This window comes from Rhipicephalus microplus, chromosome X (genome assembly GCF_043290135.1).
Source record: "Rhipicephalus microplus isolate Deutch F79 chromosome X, USDA_Rmic, whole genome shotgun sequence".
Lineage (NCBI taxonomy): Eukaryota > Metazoa > Arthropoda > Arachnida > Ixodida > Ixodidae > Rhipicephalus > Rhipicephalus microplus.
This window is the reverse complement of record NC_134710.1, coordinates 23,631,119-23,648,514: the sequence shown is the minus strand read 5'-3', so window position 1 is coordinate 23,648,514 and position 17,396 is coordinate 23,631,119. Positions and strand designations below refer to the sequence as shown.

At 44.2% G+C, this 17,396-nt stretch overlaps 2 protein-coding genes across 2 annotated transcripts in view; one reads left to right on the top strand and one right to left on the bottom strand.

Moving 5' to 3' along the window:
* The window catches only part of LOC142777498 (uncharacterized), a 101,025-nt gene extending 85,509 nt beyond the window's left edge, over positions 1-15,516 (top strand). The window contains exon 2 of the mRNA XM_075881978.1: positions 9,525-15,516. Coding sequence (XP_075738093.1) covers positions 9,579-10,166 — 588 coding nt within the window. The 5' untranslated portion in view covers positions 9,525-9,578 and the 3' untranslated portion in view covers positions 10,167-15,516. The remainder of the gene's footprint in view (positions 1-9,524) is intronic.
* Positions 15,517-15,667: 151 nt separating this feature from the next.
* The window catches only part of olf186-M (Ki-ras-induced actin-interacting protein-IP3R-interacting domain olf186-M), a 124,590-nt gene continuing 122,861 nt past the window's right edge, over positions 15,668-17,396 (bottom strand). The window contains exon 13 of the mRNA XM_075881976.1: positions 15,668-17,144. Coding sequence (XP_075738091.1) covers positions 17,134-17,144 — 11 coding nt within the window. The 3' untranslated portion in view covers positions 15,668-17,133. The remainder of the gene's footprint in view (positions 17,145-17,396) is intronic.

Below are 17,396 nucleotides of genomic sequence, written 5' to 3'. Positions count from 1 at the left end.
TGTCCGCTTCCATGTCTATGCGCTGGAGAATGGTGGTCGCCCGCGCAAAATGCCTGCCTCTGTTGTATTCGGGGTGTGCATTTCGAGGAATGGGAGTGATCGTGATAAGGTCGCGGATTTCACGGGGAATTAGCGTAAACTCTGGGGGGGGGGGGGGGGGGGGCTTGCTGTCGAGGAGAAGAAGCCGAGCTCGCACAAAATATGGCGACCCGCCTTGGTGGTGGTGAGTCAGGTCAATTGTACGCGTTCCTGAGCTTCGGCGATTTCTTCTAGCGTGTTATGTACGCCAAGCTCGAGGACATTGTTCGTTGGTGTGGTGATAGGGAGGCCAGGGGCTCGTTTGACCACCTTGCGAATAAGCGCATTGAGTTGATCGCGCTCAGCACATAGCCAGAGAGAGGGAGAAAAAATGTAGGAAAGGTAGGGAGGTTAACTAGACTATGCATCCAGTTTGCTACCCTACACATGGGGAGGGGAAGAGGGGAGTAAAAGAGAAAGAGAAGGATAGACACATGTCACATCACACACACAATGCCGAGTTTCACAGGCGGTCCCTCAATGAAGTTGTTGACAAGTATCTCAGGAGGGCTCGTGTGGCTTTCTGTGCTGATGTGCTGCGCGACCAGGCTCCTAAGATCTTTGCTTCATTAAATGGCCGGTCATCGAGTCTATTCAAGGCACACTGGAAAGTCCGGCGATCTTCATCAAATTGGGCACAGTGGCACAAGAGATGTTCAATAGTCTCTATACAGTTGCAGCTTTCACACATGGATGAATCCGCCATGCCCATGCGCTGGCTGAATGACTTAGTAAACGCTACCCCAGTCCACAGCCGGCACAGCATTGTAGCGTCACGTCGAGAAATCTTGGATGGCAGTTGTTTCTGAAGTAATGACTTCAGATTCTTAGGGCGTTGATTGGAGTTAGGTGGAGAATTCCAGTGCGCAAGCGTGGCATTATGTGCGAAGCGACGAAGTTCTCTAGCTGCGTCTACTCTTGACAAGGGTATTAACTGTGTGGGCGCTCCATCGTGGGCACATCGGGCAGCGTCGTCGGCGAGGTGGTTACCACTGATGCCACAGTGGCCCGGCAACCATTGTAAAACAATGTCGTGTCCTTGATCAGCAGCGCGATGACAAATTTCATTAATACGATGCACCATCTGGTGGTAGTTTCCACGTCGTAGACTTCGCACGTAGCCATTTGTGTATAGCGGCGGCGTAGGTAAAATGGCACAAAACAAACGCGTGTACAAGGCGCAGCAGGTTGTCTTCTTTGAGGTCATGGTGCCGGTTGGCTACGAGTCGTACGGTATTTTCTTAGTCCTGAGCTTGCGTACTTTTTGGGTGTTGGTTCCGCGGGACTCGATGACCATGCCGAGGACCTAGATGGTGTTTACCCTGGGGACTGTACAACCATCTCTGGTGTGGAGGGTGTATTTTGGATTCCGCCGGAGGTTTCCACTCTTTGGACTTGGCACCTAGGCGTTTGGGCAAATATATCAACAGCTCCGACTTCGCAGGTGAGCACCTGAGACCGGTGTGGTCGAGGTAGGACTCGGCGGTGTCGATGGCCTCTTGCAGGGCAGACTCAACGAAGCCATCTGACCCTGTGGAGCACCATATGGTTACATGTGGTTTAGCCAGTAGATAGATAGATAGATAGATAGATAGATAGATAGATAGATAGATAGATAGATAGATAGATAGATAGATAGATAGATAGATAGATAGATAGATAGATAGATAGATAGATAGATAGATAGATAGATAGATAGATAGATAGATAGATAGATAGATAGATAGATAGATAGATAGATAGATAGATAGATTGATTGATTGATTGATTGATTGATTGATAGATAGATAGATAGATAGATAGATAGATAGATAGATAGATAGATAGATAGATAGATAGATAGATAGATAGATAGATAGATAGATAGATAGATAGATAGATAGATAGATAGATAGATAGATAGATAGATAGATAGATAGATAGATAGATAGATAGATAGATAGATAGATAGATAGATAGATAGATAGATAGATAGATAGATAGATAGATAGATAGACGCCAGAAGTGCTTGTAGTACGCAAATAAATGCTTCACATTTATTTAATAACAAAATAGAAAAAAAGGCTTGGCGGACGCTAGAGCTTAGCCTTCAGGAGTAGAATACGATAGCGTAATCATATCCTATTTGCATCGCCTTCTCAATCGCTATTCGCGGCGACATCGGGCTATGGGTGGCAGCACCACCCCGCGTAACTGTGGATAGGTGGTCGGCGGCGCGTATACGAATACACACAGCGGCGCTTTAATGCGTGCGGTCTGAGCCGATTGTCGGCGGAGAAAATCCGTTGACTACAGTGTACTGTTAATATCTACGCTCTTTTACTGAACCAGGGCACGACGCCTATGCAACGTTAACATTACCCGCAAGTAAAGCGCATTCTACCTTCCATATGTGAAAGGTAGAATGCCCAGGGCGAGCAGTCACCCAGGGCGAGCAGCTCGCCCTGGGTGACTCTCGATACTCACACTTTCGCACTAACTCACGCCTTTACTGTGTTGTATGTACGTGGTTAGCTTGTGTTCCACGTGCTACGCACTGCTGTAGTGTGCCTGAACTACTTATTTACATCTCTGTCATCTGCATACTACAAAAAAAAAAGATCGTAGAAAGCCCGCATATGTGTGCGATTAGTTCAGTACCACCGTTCGCACCTTGTACGAATGATTTTTTTTTCTCTCATTCTGTTCACCATGAAATGTAAGACATTCGGTAAGTCTAGTCAGGAAAGCTTAGTGGTTGACGGCGCTTTTCACTACACTGCGTTTACCACGTGTACGCACATGTTCTTGCACCAGCGAAAATATAAAAATCTTATATAATAGTTCAGCACAAAGCTTTCGTCGATAGATTACGTGCATGAGAGGGCCACAACAAAGGCGTGGTTAATGAGACAAGCATTTTATTATTTTTTTCAGGCAAAAAATTACCACTGCTTTCCGTCGGCCTCTAACAATGCCACACAAGCGCTGAAGAAAATGTAAAAAAGATCAAATTTTCAGTGAAATTATACGACATTGCATATAAAGCATGCCATCTCAATAAGTTTTTAACGTCTGGACGCTTTAGAGCGTTCTTAAATCTAAGCACATGGTTGCGCACGGTAACTCAGCTTTAAGTGCAGTTTAAGTAAAGCAAGTGATCCGGTAGTTATGTTTATAAAGTACATGCTGTAGCTAGTTGGCTGTGAATTCACTCTCCACGGAAGGTAATTGATATTTTTATAGGGCTGAAGGAACCTAGTGGCAGCCGGCAAAGTGATCTTCGGACTGCATTCCACATTTGATTGGCGAAAAACCAAATCCATCAGTTTTCCCTTGTATGCTGCTGCTATTTTTTCGCCGTAGCGCAGCTTGTCTAGTGGCTCAGATCGCAGACTGCACAGTTCGTAAACAGTAACAGTAAGCAAGAAGCCCTTTTTGCCAGGTAAAATGTGTCGCAGACCACGAGAATATAAATATTTATTCCCCTTGTACTGCTGTTGCTCTTGAGAGCACTGTGCATGCAAGCAAAGTTGCGCCATGCCGTTCTGCTGCGCTACGTGACCACTGAGATATCTCTTGCAAAGCTGGTACATGATGGAGTACAGTTTTAAGCACCGAAGTGTCACAGTTCATGTGATAGTAATATTTCTATATGTAGAAATACCACGGCCAGATAAACACAACTAAGGGTCCTCGCATGATCGATAAACTACAGTGCCGTAGTTGTACACGTATAGCAACAGCGCGCATGTGCATGGCCTAGAGCGTGTTCTCTTTGTCTTTTTTTTTTGCAACCAAGTCGCTATAAAACGCTGCATTCACACACCATTTAATAGTCCTCATGTCTGGGAGGACGCCAAGAGCGTTTTGCGATGTGCTTGAAACAGAAAGCGGCACCCACTCTTATAATAAATATTCTGGTGAATGGAGGGTTGATTGATATGTGGGGTTTAACGTCCCAAAACCACCATGTGATTATGAGAGACGCCGTAGTGGAGGGCCCCGGAAATTTCGACCACTTGGGGTTCTTTAACGTGCACCCAAATCTGAGCACACGGGCCTACAACATTTCCGCCTCCATTGGAAATGCAGCCGCCGCAGCCGGGATTCGACCCGCGACCTGCGGGTCAGCAGCCGAGTACCTTAGCCATTAGACACCCGCGGCGAGGCAGTGAATGGAGGGTATACGATGACAATAAACAGAACTCTGGAAAGTTGCACTCGCCGATCTTTTTACAATGCATTAGCAGCCGAGCAAGACTGAATGCTTTCGTACGTAGTTTCAGGCATACGTAGAAACAGTTACACTCACGCTGACATGACCGGACCAACCAAACTTTGAGAACGTGCATGACGTACGCGCACATAGAAACACGACGTGGCTAGCAGACGACGCACGGAGAAATCTACAGTTGCCGCCAGCTGGTGACTCTGCTCGATCTCGCGGCCTGACCTCGCTTTTCGGTAGACCGCGCCTCTAGGAAAGACACGTCTGCGAGTTTGTAAATCGGCCCTTTCAAACTATAATTGAATGCTTACTGCAAGTACCATTTGTGAAGTGTCTGCATAATTCTTCCTTGCAGTGGTAGCTGCTCTGGCAGCAGCCGCCTATTCCGCATGCTTCGCTTGGGATGCGGCGTCACGTTCCATCCCCGTGTGTTTCAAGTTGTTTCTTCACCTTTTGGGGTGTAGCAGCTGGCTCAGCTCCCATGACAACTCGTACTTCTTGTACCACCTCTTGAAGCTGCGCACGAGTGCGGGGCAGCTTCGGGTAGTCTCAGTCCTTGAGAAAATCTCGGGCTTTCCAGTGAGTCGCCATGTCTAGTTCTTAAAAGGGCTGCGCGCACGGAGGCACGCAGAAAAGGCGAGAAAAAAAAACCTTGACAAGAATATGGAGTCATATATAGTCATTCTAGAAAGATCCCCTCTCACAGACCATTCGAAGCACTCACTTTGAAGCAGGGACGAGTTTTTTAACCCTTGTAGAAGATTTCAAAGGCGAATACACATCTGGTAGATCAGCAGGAGTGGTACATCTGCCACCTCAATTATCCCATACAATGGATACGCCGTTCACATTTCGAGAGCTGGATATGGCGCTTAGCAAACTAAAGAGACGCTGTGTGGTGGGTCCCGATATAATCCACAATTAGATGCTGACAAATCTGCCATATAATCGAAAGCGCGCCCTTTTGGGCATATTTAATCCTGTCTAGAGCACAGGAGAGATTCCATTTGTATGGAAGACAGCATGGGTGGTGCCAGTGCTGAAGCCCGGAAAAGATCCTGCGAGCCTCACATCATATCGACCGGTACCGCTAACATCATGCGTATCTAAGTAGATGGAAAGATCCACAAGACTCACTTGGTACCTTGAGCAACAAGGAAGATGGCTCGCGTGTATGACGGGATTTTGGCAATGGCTGGGCGCCCAGGACAGTGTCTTCGAGCTGCTGAGCCACATCGAGCACCACCGTGTCAACGGCCTCTCGACACTCACCGTATTCATGTACATTGACAAAGCATATGACTGTGTGCTTCAAACAGGCATCGTCAACAGAGTCCAAGCCATTGGCGTTTCTGGAAATGCTCTTCGTTTCGTACATGAATTTATCAGAGACCGGCGTGTCCGCGTTAAGCTTGCAAATGCCATGAGCGAAGAGCGCTAAGCGTTTCCCTCGGCGTTCCACAAGGAAGTGTTCTATCTCCCTTGCTTTTTAACGCTGCCATAGCCAGCCTTCCTGGCACTCTGAAAGTAGCTCTGAAAGTAGTTAAAATATCAATCTATGCCGATGATATCTGTATCTGAATCTCAGGGTACCAACACAAACGTCTGGCCCGGATAGCACAGGGCGCCATTTCAATCATTGAACGCCATTTGTCGAAGCTTGGCCTGTCTCTATCAGCAGAGAAATCTGCCTTCATGCTCTTCCCGGGGGTGCGGCGGAAGTCAACGAGCCTGTCGCTGAGTATCAAAGGCCACGTACTCCATCGCCGCGCAACGAGTGCTCGTTTTCTGGGCGTTACCATCGATGATAAGTTAAAATGGCGATGACCAGTTGATGGTATTGTGGCCACATCTGTGCAGAGACTCAACGCTCTTCGTCGCATGGCAGGTGTACGCTGGGTCAACAATCCTATGTCGATGCTTAAGCTAAATGCTGTGCTCGTAACTATTAAGCCGCATTCTTTACCAGCTGCCGGTAATATCTTCATCACCAAGCCAGTTTGAGTTGGAGGCAGTGCATAGGAAGGGTCTTCGATTGGCGATGGGAGTCCCTCAGGCGGCGTCAAAGAAGGAGGTCAGCGATGAAGCCGAGTCTCTACCACTCCGCCTCCTGGTGACTTATGTTGAATTCCAATGGCGGAGTCGGTGCAGCCGACCGACTTCGCGAGCGAGCACTCGACTCTGGCGTAGAGCAAATCCTCCAAATCCGCCATCGGAACACAACCCGCCCTGCTGGAGCAAGGTGGAAGCTGCCGCGTTACCCAGGATACCTTGCGCGTGGTCTTTTCCGCTGTCTGTTTCCCACGTGGTTTACCAGCATCGACGCATCGTTCGTTTGCTTGTTCAGCGCTATTCACCTGTGTGGAATGGATATCACGCCAAGCGTGCAACAGCTATTGTCCACGACGTCTGCTGTCGCTATCGAGTAGCAGAAGCATTGCCGCACGCTTTGCCGAGGTAGCCGAGCCGTCCATGCCATCCGCCATTATCAACACAACTCGCGCCGCGCCAGCCGCGCCCCTAAGCAGGCAAACGTCTCAAAGGAAATGCGTCACACTGAGTTCCGGTCCACTCCACCGATTTCGGCGGAGCAGTTTTTCCTGCTCCACGGAGGGACTCCCGCTCTGAATCCCCTCCGACTCTCTCATTGGAACTTTTGACTCTCGCTCTCACTCTGTCATTGGAACACACTTGCTCTGAAAGGAGCAGAAAAACTTGCTCCGACTCCGCCATTGGAATTCAACATTAGACTTTGTTGACACAGTTATCAAGACTGGGCGAGTCCTCCACAGGCACGGCCCTTATCCGGCGGCTAAGAGCAAAACCTGACTCACATTTTCACGCGGTGCTGAAGACGTTTCGACATTTAGGCTTGAAATCGCCTCAACATAGCCCTATCCAGACGCCATGGTCCTTTGTCGACGTTGCATGTAACTTCAGGGTCTCAAAACTGCCAACAAAACACACTTTTCTGGCTAAGGAAGCAAAGTTACTGGTGTTGAACCATTTGAGCACCATGTACTGTGGTCACCTACAAGTTTACACTGACGGATCGGTGTGCGCACAGACGGATAGCTGCCCGGGGGTTTCTGCGTACCCTCCCTGGGCGTATCATGGTCGGGCCGCCTGGATCATGTTTTGTCGTCCACAACAGTAGAAAAGCAGCAATCACCACGGCTTTGCGAAAATTGCAAGCACTGACTGATTCAATGTCAGCGTTACAGCGACTGTATCGAGGACCACCTCAAGATAAATTCACATGACAATCTCTGGTGCTCTATAAACACTTGATCGGCAGGAACTTCGATGTAAAATTTCAGTGGATCCCACCCCACGTTGGAATTGAAGGCAATGAAAAAGCTGATGCCCTTGCACGCGAAGCGCGAACTTGCGGTCCAAAAATAAGAGCTCCTGCAACTTACCAGAACAACAAGAATGTAATACGCAATCACTTCAGGACGATCCACAAGTTTCCGCATCAGTCATCCGTAATCCACGGACTTTCCAGAAAACAAGCAACGCTGCTTTATCGGATAAGAACCGATTCGAATCCGCATACACGCCGGCTTCGTCATTCAAGACTGGGCGAGGCGCTTCCCCGTTTTGTGCTGTTTGTGGTGGCATCGTTGACATTGAACAATTCATTTGGCTGAGCCCGCAGTTTGACAGAGAAAGAACAGAGACGCTACGCAGCTTGCAGAAAGGTTGACACAAGCACGGGACATTGGAGGATGTCATTTTTCCTGAAGGACCCACGGCGACGAGGAAGAGCGTGCAACGGATCCTGATGACTTTCCTGCGAGACATAAGGCTGAGTGGCATTTGGTGACTGACACCTATAATTTAAAAGATGCTCTGGCGGAACATTGGCTGACCTTTCAGGCCAGGCTAACCCTGCCTTCGTAACATCACAACCATCACCACGAGCGAAAAAAAAAACAGGCCGACGAGAGCACAGGTAAAAAAAACGTGCTGTCGCTTTAAAAGCTCAGACTGTTCTCACCACATTATTACTGCATATTACATGTTGCATTGTGAAGTATGTACGCATGTGTTTGTAAAGCATGCAAGTTACTTTCACTGCATTTCTAAAAAGAAAAAGAGGAAGTTGGTTTAGCTATTTGGGCATAAAGAACTCTTCCTCAATGAAATGGCAGATGCGTTTAAGTCATCGTGAAATGGCCCGGTTATTCGCATATTACCAACATCTAAATTCATTAGAGGGGCTTTACCGTCCATAATAAACACACTGGAATTTCAACACACATAAATCATCGTTGGAACAGTAAAATATTTCACACGCATGCAGTTGAAGTCGCATTAGGCTGAGGTGTCAAACTCCTTAACTTTTATCTACGCAGAGCTGGTCTGGCTGCTTCCCCTAATTGTTGGTTTTGTGGAGTCCCTGAGACAACAGACCATTATCTGATATATTGTAAAAGATACGCCGCATTGCGCAAAATTGAAATGGGTGCCAACTTCCGTCTCGGTAAGATTGGAGTTAAACACTCCAAATGTACTTTCTTTGGGGGTTTTGTCCGTAGGATTCAGTGACGGGAAAGTTGCATGCCCATTCCTTGTAGAAGTTTACTAAAGCTTCGAAGAGATTCAGGCTGTAGAACATAATATTACGTCCGAATTACTTTTTTTCTTCAAATTGCTATCTTGATTAATTTACTGTTGCTGAAATTAGCTGCCTCATTTTCTATATCCGTTATCTTTATAATTGCCAATTTCTCATGTTTATTTCTTCACTTAATCCTTCTCATTAGTTAAAAGACGTGAGCTAATAAATTAACAGTACTTCGTCAGAACTACCCTATTCTTAGCCTATCACCCAGAGTGGGTGTGGGCCTTCAGACACGTGGCTCTGTGGTAGAACACTGCCACGCAAACGAGCCGGCTTCAATCCTTACTCAGACGCTGAAGTTTTTTATTTGCATCGTTTGCGACTTTTCGCTCACAACCAACGACCCTGACGCCAGAATTCCTGCGAAACGAGCTCGCTTTCACGTAAAAAAAAAGAAATGCGCTGCCTAAGCTGTACATCAGCCTTATAGTCCCACGCCCCAGTACACCACGACTTTTCTTTTTTTTTTTTTCTGGTAAAAAGATCTCCTATTCATAACAAAACTAATAAGTGAAACATAGAAAATGTGACCAATTTCTCCGCAGTAACAAGAGAGACTATTGTCACATTTCAAGAAACAATAACATGTGATTTGCTCATTCGCAGGCTATGGCTAAACCTTAAGGAGTTCAGCATGGGCCCCTAGACTGCTGCCGGGTCATGGACCACCAGCGTCGGGGCACCGTGCGCTCGATGCACGGGGCCGGCCGGTCGCGGCGGCCCTCATCAGCCGTGGACTCCAAGTACACGAGTATGGACCGCTCATGCGCCATTATCTTAATGTACGGTATCTACTTCTGCTATGTGCTGGCCTGCTTCGGCGCCATGCTGGCAGTGGCCGGCCTCATGTTGCACATCTCGAGCGAGCAGCCCGGTGCACACGACAAGGGCAAGATCATCGCAGGAACAGGCATAGGCATCTGTGCTGTGTGCTTCGTGATTGCCTTCTACTGCCGCTCAGTGCGGCTGGACGAGCAGATCATGGAGACCATCAAGGAAACAACAGATGACCGCGAGTGGTCCGTCTTCAAGAACCCCAAGGCTGGCTGGTGGCATATGCGCTACGGCATGGCCGACCAGAGCTCCATCCGCTCCAGTGCCACTATTCAGTGCAATGTGCGGCCAGATTCAGCCGCCTCCACTTCATCAGTGGTAGTCTACTACCAGACCAAAGGGCACGAGACGACGCCCTCCGAGGCCAGTCCCAGCCACTCAAACAGGATCAAGGGCAGCACGGACAGACTCTGAGTCACCATGCACTCGTCGTTGTGACGCTGGCTAGCATGTTCCACGTGACTGAAACGCCACACAGCCTTGCAGCTGTTAGACTGCAGATACGTTGGTCAATGACCTCGGTAATTTCCTATGAAACGCCCATTATCATATTTAGTTTTTGCTTTTCTTTCATACAGGCAAGTTTTGCAGTCACTGTATACAGTTCAAGTACACAATTAGCTAGTTTTATACGTGAGATGAAGAAAAGATAGATTAAAAAAGAACTAAACTCCCTATACCATGACAACAGGTGTCGGTATAACATTGCAATCTGCTTTGCAATTTTTTATCTAAAAGTGTTCATAAAGCTTTACAAAGTTGTGCATTAGATTTGCCCATGGCCTTAGTAACTAAAATAGATCAGTAGTAAAAAAGTCACTTGGTTCCTTCAGCTAATTCTTATGACACAGCCAGCCTTAATCTGCAAGGCACTCTTAATTCACTTGAATCACCTTCAAGTCACTTCAAGTTGATTCACACTTGTTCCTAGATTCACACATAGGTCGCTTGATTAATTTTTCGTTGCCTAAGTCACTTGATTTACCCTTAAGTCACTTTAAGATAATTTACTCTTGATTAACTTTAATGCACATTGATTCACACTTTTTCTATTTAATGTAAAATTATTCCCTTTTGATTCACTTTGAACTTGCACTATAACTTAACTCCTCATAATTCGGCATCATTACATCTATTTAGCATTAGTTTTGCTACCATTCCCATTCCCACTGCCACAAACATACTTTTCAACTGATGAGCCATATAAGCTATATGGCTATACGACTATAATAAAAAGCTATAGTTCCTTTGGAAAACCAATATCTTGAGCACACAAGACACTCTTCATCGATAGACGAGTGCTCCGCAGTAGTTTCTCAAACAGGTGCTTTACAAGCCTCACAGACATGGCTTCATATGAGTAGGATGTGTCAACAGAGTCTCACAAGGTCAGAAAGATGTTGGGCACAAAAAAATTTTTGAAAAAACAAAATGACACGAATTTTTTTATTTGATTATCAAGTTGCAGCATGAACTGGCTCATTACCCCATTGATGTGTAGCTAATTCACTTGACTTTGCCTTCTTTGATAAGGATATACTAGCCCCAAGCAAATGTGCCCCAGATGTCCTATATCAAGGCAAACCTGTAGTTCAGAACTAAAACTTACCAGGCCTCCTTCCACAAAATGACTGGTCCATTGCAGTCCCAGAAATATAATGTATATTAAATGGTATTTTGACCTGCGAGTCCTCGTAGAATCGGATGGCCTAAAGATACAAGTCAGCGCTTGCCCTAGGTTACACAACCCATCAGAAAGCTAATGCAATCCTTAGCTTACTATGAAATATTACTAAAAAGAATAATAGTTATGATATACAGTTTGCAGTGCACAAAACGAAATCCCAACATGGCCAGCAAAGATGTCAATGCACCCCTGGCACATATTTGAATGAACGAAAGCAGAAGATGGACCATAGCGACTGGCGAACACTACAACACAGAATGAGCATGCTTGCTATTCCCCTTGTGCAGTCTTTGTACTGTTCTACTAAACAATACACATAAGTCTACACTTACCAATATACAATCTCTTACCATGGTGAGTCATTTAGCTACATTAAAACATGTATCGGCGAGTTGCAGTGGTTTCTAGGCTGGTGAACTATTGTGCACTGGAACATCAAACAATTTTCCTAAAATTCCTTTGGAACACTGTAAATATGCATGATTACTTTAGACATGGCAAATTGCCCTGGCAGTTTCAACTTAATGAACTCTTCATGCATTTTCATACATGTGCGCCTGTATATCTTTTACCTCTAGACCAACATAGTACAAGGTTCTGGTGAGATTAGTTTACTTTTTCATACCCTAGGCCAAGTTGCATTTATTGCGAGTTTACATTAGATACATTAAAATATGACATGATTATTTGTTGCCATTGCAAGAAATCGAGGTTTCATAAAAAGTTACTGCATCAACAGGTGCCAAATAAAAAAAACCAGACAGTTTTTCTACTAATACACCTTTAGCCCAGTAAATTTGGGCAAAGTATTTCTAGAGAATGCTGCATCATAATACCTTAGGACTTGAGGCACCATATCATCTAAATACTCGTTTCTTTTTATCAGATTTGTATTATAGACAGCACACCAAATAACGTGTTTATACTGAATCCCACACAAAAAAAGCTTTGTAGTCTCAAGAATTGACACTAGGAATTTTTATTATGCCCAAGGTATGAAAAAGCGATTGCCATATGGAAATATTATGCGAAATTTTAGGCAAAGCACAAAAAAGTTAAACATTCACTATGGCCATTACAAAAACAACAGCGTGAAGCAAGACAATGGCCACATGATTTAAGGAGAGTTTGGACAGCGATTTCTTAAGGCTGGCATTTTATGTACGTTGGTCCATTAGAATATTAGCAATAAAAAAAGACTCTGCAAGATTTTCCTGGACATCAACTGCGCTATTTGCATCCAGCAGGGCACTCTGCAGTCAGATTGACAGCAGGCTACTTTTTTAAGGTTCAGCATTTGGTTGCAGTTTATCAAAGGCTAGGCAACAAAAGTTGGGCAGAAGAACTAGTAAGTGACATCTCTAGGCACAAAACAACATAAGCATCCATAGCTATAAATTCCTTTACTGATGCTGCTCTTTTCAGAACTGAATAATCGAGGCAACAGCATTCTAGCATACTACAGAATAGGGTTTTTGGCTCCACATATGCTCTTTAGGACTTGTGACATCAGCATACATAGCACACAGCTGCCTAGTGGGTAAACAGGGTTCCTTTTTATGTGTCCGAAGCACTCTGGCAAGAGTTTTTTTTTTTTCAATGCCTGAAACATTGTTCTATGTCTTAATCTCACATGACTGCACGCTTCAAGTCATGACAAAGCAGTCACCTTGCCACAAACCATACTTTATTATGCTTCCTGCTCACTTACATAATGTTAGCAAGTGTTGGCAAGTGATAAAACATGATATATTTCATGACCTGTCAAAAGATGTTTACAGATGTACGATATCAGAAAGCTTTAGTCAGAGTACAACTTTGTTAAATCGAAGTCTAACTGACCTGTTACTAAAATGCAATAGAAGAGCTCCTTTTTGAACGAGTCCAAATGTTATTGCTGCAGTATATGAAAAAGAAAATTTAAATGACTCAGCTGTGGCACAACAAGCAAGACACTGATGTAAAACCACCACATCTCAGAAATTATAGTAACGAAATTATTTTGTATCAATGAGGTACGTTGATTACCATAGTGGTAAATACTGAAACTAGCTTATTTCGTGTCACTTCTGTTGACAGGAAAATGCTGGCACCAAAAAGAAAATGCTGAAAGGCATGAACAAAGGGTTTTGTTCCTTTCAGTCACGTGGAATGTCTGAGGCCAAGTTCGTTAATGCTTTGCATCAGTGCCATAGCATTTCGTCTACCGGCTGCCGATCAGTAATCATGCTGACGAGGCATGCATGTGGTTGCCCTCTGGCGAGATACTCTCACAGGACCTTGTGCTGCCAACTTTAAAGTGACAACTGCATAGACATGCCTGCGCAACCAAGAAACTTTTGCAAGACGTGTTCTTGAAGGCATTTATCTTCCTACAAGCTTGTGGGGAGAGCTTTCCCAAATGGCATGCGTAGCTCTCATCCTCAAGACTGTCGCTGCCGCTACATCACAAATCACAAATCACAAAGATCACAAATAGGAACACTTCCGGATGCAGTTCTCAGTGCTCGGCAAGGACAACTCCCAGCTCCTTGTTTGAACAGAGTACACACTTTGCCCTTAAAAATGCCCAATGAAAAGACCCTAGCACTAGATGTCATCGACGCCTTTCCAGTTACCCCTTACAGCCTGCTCTACACCTGCACAGTTTCCAGCAGGAACACTAGATGCATGTGCAGTATATTGCTCTACTAATAGTACCTGGAAATGGCAGTCGCTATGATATCAGAGCAAATCTTCTTCAGGTTGAGGTTTAAAAGAAAATAATGACGAATGATTAAGCCCTTTAAGACACCACAACGCCTCCCAGTATTTTTATTGAAACATTGTTTCACATGCTCAATTCTGCCTTGATTGTGGCTTTTCTTCTGTGGTAAATATAAATGTTCTTTACTATTGAGACCATTAGCTTCCAAGCATGACTGGGTTCCAGCATACTTATGCAGAACAGGCACTAAAATCATTTTTAAAGAAACATTACACAAAACATGCAACCTCAGCATGCGTGCTTTATGGTGAGAACATTGGCTGCTACACTGTAGTTAGCATGCAAATTCAGCATTTGTACAAACCCACTCATCAGCTATAAGAGGTGAGTCAGTCCTTACTACGCATTTAAGTATATATATTGGGTAAATATGTACGAGAAAGACTGACACCAAAGTTTCATCTGATAATGTGTCATTCACTGAGCATTACTGATAGCACACTTAACAAAATCAGTGCCTCAATACAACTGATATATCAAATCTGCCTTCAGCTGTGTAATACCCATAATGCAACTCAATATTGAAAATGTGAACAGATTGAAATATCCTTGTGGATATGCTTATGAAGCCTGTAGTGCACCTACAGCATTCCTGAAAGTGACACTAATTAGAGGACAAGCTGCTAATAGGATTATACTTTTTTTTTCCTATTCACCAAATTTGGTCCATGCAGCATTTATGACTACACACCGACATCACAAGTGACAGCAGCCCCCACAAATGCAGCTGATCTGACCAATTCCTGTTCCCCCATTGCCTGCTCAAGGAAGAAGCCCATAATGAAAGTGGCAAGATAAATGGAAGCCTCAAAAGTGCATGTCACCTGGATGGTATGTGCACAAGTTGCCCTTGCAGAAGCTGCAAGCACAGTGGGATATGCACTAATGTACAAAACACTGTGTCATACTTCAAGCATCGACTTTCTTGTGTTGCTGCTGTTCTGCCAGGTAGAGTCAGCAGCCACTGGTTACTGGTGATCAGTTTGTGATATCAAAGCCTGTAGTCTTCACATGGCAGGTGCGACGAAACTCATCTTAGAATCAAAACACAGGCTTCATTCATTCTGTTGTGCAATGTGTGATGTAAAAGTTACGCTTCTGATGTTCTGCGCTCTTGCCATGCTCCAGAAAGAAAAAAAAAAGTATTGCGTTCATATTTGTATGTCTTGCGAAATATGCTTGACGGGTCTACATTCTCTGCAGCAAATTGTGTGTTGAAAAGGTAGAGTTGTGTCCCTGAAGGCTTAAATCACTGTCTTTCAATTGGTCATGTGCATTTTTATGTTGAATAAAGTCACTTTACTTTCGTACTGGTTCCTTGATTCCAATGTGTAGCTCTGTGCCTCAGATCAACTCATCAAAAATCCTAACGACCTATGCTACTCACCTAATGACTGTGAATGTGTATGTGTGAAAATTCAAAAAAAAAATTTGTTTTTTGGTGTAAAAAGATAACAAAACTTACACAAACTAACACATTTTATTCAATGTAAACAACATCTGTGCTTCATCACATGGCAGTAAATTATGCATGCACGTTTCTGTACAAGTAAAATTTTCATGTGTGGAAGAGGGCAAAGCAAAGCATCAAAGGTTACCTGACAGTCGGTATTGTTCTCAAGTCCTGCACGAGATATGCTCACTTGCTTAATAAGACTGGCAAGTACAAAAAAAAGTGCCTAATTTAACCACAAAAAAGTTCGGTTCTTGCCTCTACAAAAGCCAAACATATGAAACTTGAAGCATAAAACCTCACAGCAGCTAGTGATATCTACTTTTACATGGCAGGTGCAACTAAACGCAACACTGTAAAACAAACTTCTAGTAGTGACAGTAAAACACAGCCTTTTCTAAACCTTGCAACCAAGCCAAACTTCATTTACATTTAGACATCAAATTCAGTTTTATACACAAAATATAACAAACATCCCTAAAAACAGTACTACTCGTAGGAATTTTACACAAATACAACAATAAGAAAACCATGTACACTGCTGGTCAGAAGTTTGCAGGCCACGCTTCCATAGAAACATGGGATAGTGCTCTGCGAACTTCTGACTCCTCTCCCCTCCCCTGTATATGAATTCGGCACTAGCAGTACACCCTGTCTTCTAAATGTCAAACCCAAAGACAGCCTTATTATTAGCAAGAAGACACTGCCCTCCCTAAAACTGTCCCATGAGTGCTACAAACTTGTGCTTGCATCAAGCACTGCAGCAATGCTTCTCATATATACTTCTCTGACTTTCACACCACAGCTGAACTATGGTAGTATAATACACTGGGAATAGTTACAATGTAAGCCTGTGACACACCAAGGTACTTGAATTAAGTGATGGGCTCATTCCTATTATATAACAGCCACAGCATGTTGTGCACATAACAAATATAAATATTGGAAGCATAAATATCTGTAGTGAAAAATATCATGCTTTACGGCAACATGCAAAGTGCTAGTGTTGTGGCTGGTCTCATTGGATCACACCTGCTGATATGAAATGTTATCAAAAGCAAATGTTAAAATATAGTGGTCCATTAACAAATGCACCCTGATGCTTGGACACTATGCAATCTCTAAGCTTGCACACATGTGCAGAAATACTGACTAGCCCAAACCACATGAAAGGTGCAGATGTAATCACACTAAAATGATTTAAAATTTTAAGCAGCATGCAACTGAGATGCCTCTGGACACAACGGAATAGTAATAAGTCGTACAAAGTGACTAGGCCGAGACAGACACTGTGGGCAGCTTCATTACAATAACACAGAAGTTGCTTATGCCACTAATCCGTGAAAATTTGAAAAACTTGCTAAAAGGCTAAACAAGCAGAGAGATGGAATACCTGCTCTCTTAGGTTGCACTAAATAATGAAAGGCGACAAAATGAACCAATGCAGAAACCATGTTGGGTGCCCTTCGGAGCTTTAATCACCCCCTGAAAAGTGCAGAAAGGGAAAAGAAAGGGGGAGGAGATATAACAAAATTTATATGAAGAATCGCTCACTTTCCCTGTCTTAGTAAGTTTACTGTACCTAAATACTCACTATGATGCCCTTTGGAAACATAAAATCATGCAGAATAGGAGAGATTTCTCGCAAGCCAAATATTAAGCCTTTAAACAAGGCTTCCAAGTGGTGTGCTAGAAAACTAGACACAACAAACCCAAGCACACTTGATATCACAAACT